A 9549-nucleotide genomic window follows, 5' to 3' on the forward strand; every position below is an offset into this window, starting at 1 on the left:
GTCCGCCGCCGATCCGAGTTGGGCTCACCGAGTCGGCGGGTCGGGGCGTGTTCGCGACGCGGAGAATCGTAGCTGGCGATCTTATTCACACCGCGAAGCCTGTGGTGGCTTACCCTTCTCTTTCCTCTCTCGATTCTGTCTGCTACCTTTGCCTCAGAAAACTCAAGGAATCTGCTAAGATTCAAGTTGGGGATGTTTCGTTCTGCAGAGAAGATTGCAAAGTCAACGCAAAGGTTTAAGCTTTTGTTATGTGTTTTGTCTGTTTCATTGTTCCTGTGATGCCATTTCTTGTTCTTTGTCACTGTAGCAATTGCGTGTTTCAGTACTATATCGTATCCGTGAGAATATGCCCACCAGGTGTTTGAAGAAATGATCCTGCTTTGAAATAGTATTGGGATCCTTTATTTTGAATTAATTTTCAGTTTCTTCACATGTTTCCTTATTCTGAATGATTCTGTCAAGCAAATTCGTTGATACAATCATCCAGGATCTTGGTTTTGTAATCTGAATCATCCCCCCCCCCCTTGTAAAACAGTGAGGAAAATCACTCTTTTTTGTGGTCAAAACAACGGCTTTTGTTCCTGTAATAAGTGAAGTGTTTCCTGGTCTGTCTATTCAGATTTCATGGGATCCGTTTCCATGATGTTTTGCAGGGTTTCTACGATGTTGAAGCAAGAGCAGATTGGTCAAGTTTTCTTGATTATTGTAGGTATAACATCAAGCCTTATACTTTTGGTTCCTTGGTTTGGAGATATGAACATAGATTCTTCTTTTTGCTCATGATATCATCCCCTTTTACGAATATTGGTTTCTTACGATTTGGTGCTAATTTTATAACCTATTCTTAGTGAAGATTTTGCCACATGAATTTCGGTTTCATGGTCCGGTCCGGTCATTTGGTGTCACTTCCATTATGTTTTGGTCAGGAAACGAGTCTTATCTCCTTTAGCCTTTTCTGTCTTTTTAGTAGCTTCGTTGAGATTAGGAGTACTAAAGTCATAACCGTTTTATATTTTGTTCTGCCAAGACCAAAAGGCTGTCATCTGGTTTACCGTGCGTATCTTTCCTCTGCTATTAGTAGAAACAGGACGTTCTTAATATCTTTTAATGGCGTGTCTTGATAATAAACTCCATTTTATCTTCTTGTAAGGATGCACAACGTCAAGTACCCACTTATGGTTAAGCGGTTGGCTTGTATGATCATATCGGGTGGTCAATCAGCCGATTGTCTTGACATACTTCAACCTGCTGCTTTGTCTTCTGAGATGATTACAAAGGTGAGATTCTGAATATCAGAAACAATAATGAAATTCTGGCATTTGAAACAGTGACATGTAAGATTCAGGGCATGAGAGTTACTCAAAATGAAATCCAGGTTTCTTTCCCGGAGTTTCTTACATACAATTTGGCTGTTGCTCATGCTTCCACTACGTGAAAATCCAGCTTCTTGTTGTTATTCATAATAACGATGGATTTTATGATCTGCTTAAATTACCCGGATGGTCATAAACTTGTTACTGAAACTACTGTTTTTCAGATGGAAGAAGGTTTTGGTATGCTATGGAACTCCTTCAGGAAGGCAAATTTCAAGGATGAAGATGTTGCTTGTATCCTCTTTGTCATTGCAGCATATTTACATCTGTTATTGTTTATTTCCCTTATTCTGGTTTTCTTCCATCATTTTGCTTTAAATGATTATTCCTTAACATGTTGAGTTCTAACCAAACAATGGTACATGGGTGTGCTTGCACGGATTCGTATCAATGCATTTCGTGTTGAACTTGTTGGAAGCTCATGGGAAGATATATTTTCGCTTGCTTCTGCTTCTGTTGAAGGTGAAGCTAATGTTGGCCATGCTGTCTATTTGCTTCCTTCCTTCTACAATCATGACTGTGGTAAAACCCTTTTTCCCACCTCATTTTCCATTTGCAAATGCTCTCATAAATCATCACAAAACATGACATTAACCCTTAGTACCCGTTATATAATCTACTCGCTTGTGTAGTATACCATGTTCGTTCCAACCACGTTGAGAGATGTTGCACTGCTAATGGAACTATGCCATGACTTGTTTGAAACTATACTGTGAAAATGCTCTCACAGATCATCACAAACACATCCAGATACATGATCGGGATTCCAATACCGTCAATCCTTTAGAACCTGTGATACCGTGTTTGTTCCAACCACGTTGAGACTTGAGATGTTGCACTTGTAATGAAACTATGCTACGGCTTGTTTGAATGGTACAGATCCAAACGCCCACATATTATGGATAGAGAACACAGACGCAAGATTGACGGCTCTTCGTGACGTCGAGGAAGGTTTTTTTTTTCCCTTCAAAGCCCTAACACCGAGCTTTCTCCTCGTCTCGTAAAACCCCCGGAAACTTGATCATTTGTTTTTTTCTGCAGGAGAGGAGCTGAGGATATGTTACATAGATGCAAGTATGGGATATGAAGCTCGGCAGAGGCTACTCTCTGAAGGGTTTGGTTTCTGCTGCAACTGCTTGCGCTGTCAGTCCCGTGACTGAGGGGGGAATGCTTTCCCCTTCCTCCTTCAGAGGCAGAGCCGATCAAAGAAAGCTTTTGTACAATCTTGTAGCTACTGAGGTATTGTGTTTCTTTTATGGGTCCTTGGATTTGATCTCTTCCAAGAGTTCTGTTTGTGCCGCTCTGTCGATTTTGTGACGTTGAAGTTAAATAATCTGAGAACTTTACATGATGGTTTTAGCGTGTATATATTATTAATACGTTTTCTATTTCGGTAGAATTCCTTTGATTCTGTAAGGAAACTTCTTCCCGAGATGACAATATCTCTCTTCTTGAACAGAATTCTTGGAATCCTAAAGACAGGGGATTGTGTAATAAGGGGCGTTGAGGTTATTCTCGCTGCTTACCAAATCTTTTTTTTTTTTTTTGTCTCATGAAAGTTATATTTTCTTTCTCATAAAAATCTTCGTTTTCTTTTTCTTTTAAAGATTTGGAACTGATATCGCGTTTATTAATCGGTTAATTACAAGGCGAAAAGATTGATAAGCAATCTTTAGTCCTGTAATAATTCTTTGAAATATTCAATGTCCGGAAGAAAAGGGGAAGAAGGTGGTTTCATCATCTTTGGCCCTTGGAGCCAAACCAACCATCTTTCTTTCCTCTTATAAAAACAAACACCAAAAGCCTCTTTTAGTTATCTCGCCGCCATAAAAATAAAAGCTGCTGTTAGTTTACTTAATCCCTTTCTAATTTATATATCTTGTTGGTCCATCACAAAGGTAATGAATGCCTTGTAGGTTAAGTTAAAGTTTACTGGTAGTCAGTCACCTGTTTCTTAACCAACAAGTTTTCTTAATTAAAGACGAGATTCTTGTTTGTTCATTAGGTTTTTTTCTTCTTCTGCTTCTTCTTCCTCTTCTTCCTTAGTTATCTCTCTATCGTTCTGCAATGACTCTCTTTCTATTTCTTGTTTCTTAGCAGCAATGGAGGCTCTCTTCCTGAGTTCTTCTTCTTCCTCCTCCGTTACAGCATCAAACAAGCTTGCGAGATTATACAATCTCCGTGATCGGTGCTCATTGGCCAGGGAGAAGAAAAGGGTTAGTCTCAGTTGGGGCCGAGGAAGCGATAATACTCTTAGCAAGACGGGCAGTGGCGGTTTCGTGAATAGGCCTCTTTGGATTTCTTCTGAAGGGAAGGAGAGGGCGAAAGTATTGATAAGGGAGGAGAGTTCATCCACGGCAGCAGCCATGGATGCTGATACATTGGTTTTGTCTCCAAATGGGAACGGAAGAACAGCGATAGAGATCAATGGAGCAAAGAGTTTGGTGCCTTTCAATGGAACTGCTTCTTTGGTGGGTCTGAAAGAAGGGCTTGGAATCGTCAATTATCTCCAAGGGAAGAGCTTTTTCATCACTGGTTCAACCGGGTTTTTGGCTAAAGGTAAAGTATATATCTCGTCTAAACTTATTCACAATGTGCTGTAACTTGTTTTTATCCTTGTCTCTCTCTTGAAATCTTCAGTCCTTATTGAGAAGATTTTGAGGACGGCCCCCGATGTCGCGAAGATATATCTCTTGATTAAAGCTGATAACCGAGAAGCCGCAGTTGAAAGATTAAAGAACGAGGTAAGACCCTTTTCGTGATATAATCCGGTTTTACTTCTACTTCAGGAAAGTTTTGTGTTTGATCTTATTCTATTCATAACTCGGGTTCCTTTCCTTCTAGGTGTTAGATGCAGAGCTTTTCAAGATTCTAAAGGAAGCTCATGGACCAGCCTACAAGGCTTTCATGTTGAGCAAACTCGTACCTGTAACGGGAAACATTTGTGATTCGGACATTGGGTTGCAATCAGATTACGCTGAGGAGATTGCCCGAGATGTCGATGTGATCATAAATTCTGCTGCTAACACAACCTTTAACGAAAGGTTAGATCGGAAACTCTCTTCTGATTCCTAGCGTTTCATCAAGCTATGTGTATCTCAGTTTATAACTTTCCTTGCTTTCATGGAGAAATTGCAGATATGATATTGCTCTGGACATAAACACAAGAGGGCCATGTAATCTTATGAAATTTGCCAAGAAGTGCAACAACCTCAAGCTTTTCTTGCAAGTATCCACTGGTTAGTCCTTTGAGTCAGGAAAAAAATTAAGGAACACAGAAACAATCAACACAGAATCTATGTTTCGATATCGGGTGGAAAGAAAAGTATGTGATAGCTCTATTGTTTGAAAATTCTCCACAGCGTATGTGAATGGACAAAGGCAAGGAAGGATCATGGAGAAACCATTCTCGATGGGTGACTGCATAGAAACGGAGAATTTCACCCATGGGACACCTTTTTTAGATGTTGAGAAAGAAATGATGCTGGCTTCTGATGCAATAAACGGGTTTCAAGACCACGAGGAGGCGCAGAAGATGAAGGACTTGGGTCTAGAAAGGTAATCTTTGACAAATGATGAGAATTTCTCGTGCCTTTCGGTCCAATGCCATGAATTAGAAACCCTTATCCTCGGGTAAAGTTGATCATGTGAACAGGGCAAGAACGTTTGGATGGCAAGACACTTATGTGTTCACTAAAGCAATGGGAGAGATGATGATCAATAACATCCGAGGAGATGTGCCTGTCGTTATAATTAGGCCTAGTGTCATTGAGAGCACATACAGAGACCCATTTCCAGGATGGATGGAAGGAAACAGGTCATAGGAACTAAGACATACATGCCGCATATACATTACATATGCGTATATGTACATACACCGATTACATAACAACACTATCATATGCATATGTTTGTATATCTAACAGGATGATGGATCCTATAGTTTTATGCTACGGGAAAGGACAGCTCACAGGATTCCTCGTGGACCCGAAGGGAGTTTTGGATGTGGTATGCTCATTTACATGAATGATATATATATATATATACGTATGTATATCCGTGTGTCATGTATGTAACGTTTCCTTCTTGCAGGTGCCTGCTGACATGGTTGTCAATGCAACCCTAGCTGCTATAGCGAAGCATGGAATGGATCAAGAACCGGAAATAAATGTGTATCAGATTGCTTCTTCGTTGATAAACCCGCTGATTTTTGAGGATTTGGCCATACTTCTTTACGAGCACTACAAATCTTCCCCGTGTGTGGACTCGAAAGGCACGCCCATTGCGGTCCGTCTGATGAAACTCTTCGACTCTGTTGATGATTTCTCGGATCATCTTTGGAAAGACGCTCAAGAACGAAGCGGGTTGACGGCTATGACCTCTTCGGATGGAAAGATGATGCAGAAACTCGAGTTCATCTGCAGAAAATCAGTGGAGCAAGCAAAGTACCTTGCTGATATATATGAACCCTACACATTCTATGGAGGAAGGTAAGCAAAAACCGATGGAAAAGAACGATTCTATTGGACTTTTGGAAACATTTTGAAAAGAGGGTTCATAGTCATTTTATGCATTGAACATCCATATATAGGATCAAGATGTTATATATCTGATTCGAGAGCTCGGTGTCTGAATGTCTTTTTGCAGGTTTGATAACAGCAACATGCAGAGATTAATGGAGAGCATGTCGGAGAAAGAGAAGAGGGAGTTCGGGTTCGATGTCGGGAGCATTGTCTGGAGAGATTACATCACAAACGTTCACATTCCCGGTTTGAGAAGACATGTCTTGAAGGGAAGAGCTTAACTCGATATCGACAAAAACCAAAGAAAAAAACTCTCTTGTCTTTTTTTCCTTGCTCTCTCCATCTCCATAGGTGTGTTATTGTGTTCTATCACTAGTTTGTAATAACTTGAAAACCAAAAGGGACGTTATTTTTCAGATTTTATCAAGACAATTCATGAAAGAAGATGAGCAGAGAAAGGTTTGTTCATGTTCTGTAATATAACTATAACTTATCAAGCAGCTTATGATTAATTAAATGACGTGAATCTGAAGTCTTATCTGATAGATTCAGAGGGGGAAGATATGCATGATGGGGAGTTTATATACACACACACACACACATATATATATATATATATATATATATTGCATATTTCCGTGAAATTAACATATATAACTATGAATGCATAGAAGAAGAAGATGATGATGATGATGCATGAACTGAAATGTCTTCAAAGAACCATATTAATTAGTGTCCGAACGCAAATCCAAATCCGGAGGTTTCTAGCTTTGTGAGTAAATGACACACGAATTAACCGAAGAAACAATAAAACGAAATTAAATCACAAGTTACAAATAAAAAACATCTCCTCAATCATCCCTTATATATATATATAATTCACCACACAAGATCCTTCACAAACCAAAAAAGCAAAACAGCAAAAAAAAAAAAAACATTATCAAGATATGGGGAAGACATTGTTCTTGTCTTTGACTTTGATGACATTGTTCTTAACCACCATGGCATCTTATCCACCCTACGCGTCCGCAGACGACGGAAAACCGATCATCGATCCAAACATCGATTGGGAACATTCACTAGGCCGATCCCGGGAAGCGTACGATTATGATCGAGATCTGCTCAGTAGATATCCGAGCGGATACCTTAGAGATTTGGTCCGGAGATGCCATCGAGAAAGCGATGAATGCGTTGAGGAGCAGTTAGAAGAGATATTACAGAACAAAAGAGCTTCGGATACTTGCTGTCTTGAATTGCTGGAGATGGGCAAAGACTGTCACATTACAAAATATAAGGTTCTGTTCTCGTTGTATGAGTTAAAGGAATATGCCTCTAGGGCTATTCCCAAGAGTTATATGCTTTGGGACCGATGTTATAGGGATGTCGGGCCCCATGCACCCTCTGCATGATCCATCTAATTAATTAAACTATGTCATATACATTATACATATATATATATAATTATATATGAGTGTGTTATGATATATATATTATGACAAGTTTATTGATGTTTTTATTTATGTTATGTCGGTTTTCAGACATCTTTTTTCTCCAACCAAATTCCCTAAACATTTTTGTTATATGACTAGAATATTAATTTGCTAATTAAGAAAACCTAATGGAGACAAAACCCTACGTAATATATTCAAAATCAAACTGAACATGACAATATATAACCATATTTGTATCGAATTCAATCTGGAGACAAGGAATTTAGATTTGAGTTTTTTAGCCGATGAAGAAAGTTTATCATAACTTATAGCTCGTGCGTGTACGACAAATTTTTTTTTTTTTATAATCGGGTGATCACAAACCCAAAGGTTCAGACTAATCCCGACCCACGCGTACGATCCTGCAACACACACGTGAGATGTGAAACACCCGAATATGGCAGGAGGGGAATCTCCATACTCTGGGTATTGAACCCACACCTCATTTACATGAAGGGATTTCTCAAACCAACAGAGTTGGGATTCCCCAAAAGCGTATACGACGAATTCTTTTAGCTTAATTGATAAATGTGTTTTTTTTAGTTTATGTTTTTTTTGTAATGGGGTATCCAAAGGCGAGATCAAACTAACTGTGGGATGGGGAGCAAGTTTATGTTGTGTTGATTGTTTTGGTAACTAAATACACGTGTTGAAATTTCTACCTAAACCACAAAAAAAACCATATAAAACCAATTAATTATATAAAAAAAACTATAGAACACCAACTATTAGAAGAAAAAAAAAAGATGGGTATGAGCCTCATAATAATGATGTAACGGCTATGAATAAATTCTACTCCCTCGATTTCTTAATAGATGCCGTTTAAGAAGATATATTTTGTTACTTAATAGTAGGGATGGTCATTTTGATTATTAACCGAATAACCGAGCCGAACCGAATCGAATAAGACATAACAGTAACCGAACCAACATCATAACCGAACGGTTATGATTTCTTTAAATCCGAAAAAATAAAACCGAACCGAACCGAATCGAATATAAAATAATCGAAAAAATCGAGAAAAAAACGACAATTTCTTTGGAAAACTGAACTTTTTACCTAAATCGAATCGAAAAATAACCGAACCGAAATTTATATAAAAACTGAATGGTTATAATTTTTCTATAACCAAAATAACCAAACCCGAATATAACCGAAACTCGAATTGGCTACCCATACTTAATAGATGTCATTTTAGATTTTTTAGGTAATTTTTTATAAAAAAAAAATCCAATTTTAGCCTTGATTTTAATAACCCAAGTTAAATAGAGTATAATGAGAAATAATTTAATGAGGATATATATATATATATGATTTTTTTTATAATTTTTTAAAAAGTGTAAAAAAATCTAAAACGTCAATTATTTAGAAACGGATGGAGTAATAATATATAACTAGGGAAGAAGAAGGAGGAGGCCGAGGTTGTTAACTACATGTGAACTTAATTGTGTTCAATTAATGAACCATATTAATTAGTGTCCGAACGCAAATCCAAATCCGGGGGTTTCTAGCTTTGTGAGTAATTGACACACGAATTAATTCAAGAAACAATAAAACGAAATTAAATCACAATTAATTACAAATAAAAAAAAAGCATCTCATGATCATCCTATATATATATATATATGATTCAAATACACAAGATTCTTCACAAATAAAAAAAAAAAACATTACCAAAACATGGGGAAGACATTGTCGTTGTTCTTGATGACACTGTTCTTGGCCACTCTGGTTTCTTATCCAACTCACGCATCCAAAGGCGATGGAAAACCGATCCTCGATCCGACCATCGACTGGCAGGAACAGATCGCACAATCCCCGGAAGCGACCGATTATAATCGAAGGACGTTGTTCAGAGGAAGAAGAGGGCGAGAAAATAGGCATTTGCTCAACATGTGCCACATATCAAGAGTGTGCGGCGACGAGGTTTATGACGAGATATTACAGAACAAAAGAGCTTCTGATCGTTGCTGCCTTGAGTTGATGTTGATGAGCAGAATGTGCCACATTGGAGTCGCTAGGATTTTGTTCTCGACCTATCAACTTAAAAAACATGCGTCCAAGGGTATTGCCAGGAGTTATATGGTTTGGGACCGATGTTATGGCGTTTCGGCTCGTGCACCCTCTGTATAATTGATCTAAACTATAATATATATATATATA

General features: G+C 38.3%; 2 protein-coding genes across 9 annotated transcripts in view; both read left to right on the forward strand.

Moving 5' to 3' along the window:
• Nucleotides 1-2881, forward strand: part of LOC104799279 (histone-lysine N-methyltransferase ATXR4) — a 3275-nt gene extending 394 nt beyond the window's left edge. The window contains exons 2-9 of one of the 2 annotated variants that reach the window (XR_769550.2): nt 1-233; nt 654-709; nt 1151-1277; nt 1538-1607; nt 1716-1895; nt 2253-2324; nt 2415-2612; nt 2833-2881. Coding sequence is in view for 1 of the 2 variants with exons in the window: in XM_010521706.2 (XP_010520008.1) it covers nt 1-233; nt 654-709; nt 1151-1277; nt 1538-1607; nt 1716-1895; nt 2253-2324; nt 2415-2533 (857 nt within the window). In the remaining variant the exon portion in view is untranslated. Of the gene's footprint in view, nt 234-653; nt 710-1150; nt 1278-1537; nt 1608-1715; nt 1896-2252; nt 2325-2414; nt 2762-2832 lie in introns of those variants that run through there. The other variant, XM_010521706.2, reaches the window with a different exon arrangement.
• LOC104799278 (fatty acyl-CoA reductase 2-like) lies at nt 2525-6328 on the forward strand. Of its 7 annotated transcripts, XM_010521699.1 has the most exons (11): nt 2569-2612; nt 2833-2881; nt 3474-3932; nt 4014-4117; nt 4218-4417; nt 4512-4612; nt 4736-4931; nt 5029-5190; nt 5300-5381; nt 5466-5863; nt 6021-6328. In XM_010521699.1, exons 3-11 carry the CDS (start codon nt 3476-3478, stop codon nt 6175-6177), a joined length of 1857 nt encoding a protein of 618 aa, XP_010520001.1. In that variant the 5' UTR covers nt 2569-2612; nt 2833-2881; nt 3474-3475; the 3' UTR covers nt 6178-6328. The 7 variants fall into 7 exon arrangements, with proteins under 7 accessions (XP_010520004.1, XP_010520001.1, XP_010520006.1 ...); XM_010521702.1 differs by lacking the exon at nt 2833-2881 and having other exon boundaries at nt 2525-2612; XM_010521704.2 differs by lacking the exon at nt 2833-2881 and having other exon boundaries at nt 2596-2612; nt 3471-3932.
• The last annotated feature ends 3221 nt before the right edge of the window (nt 6329-9549 follow it).

The sequence above is a fragment of the Tarenaya hassleriana genome, unplaced genomic scaffold (assembly GCF_000463585.1).
Source record: "Tarenaya hassleriana unplaced genomic scaffold, ASM46358v1 Cleome6, whole genome shotgun sequence".
In the NCBI taxonomy this organism is placed as follows: Eukaryota; Viridiplantae; Streptophyta; class Magnoliopsida; order Brassicales; family Cleomaceae; genus Tarenaya; species Tarenaya hassleriana.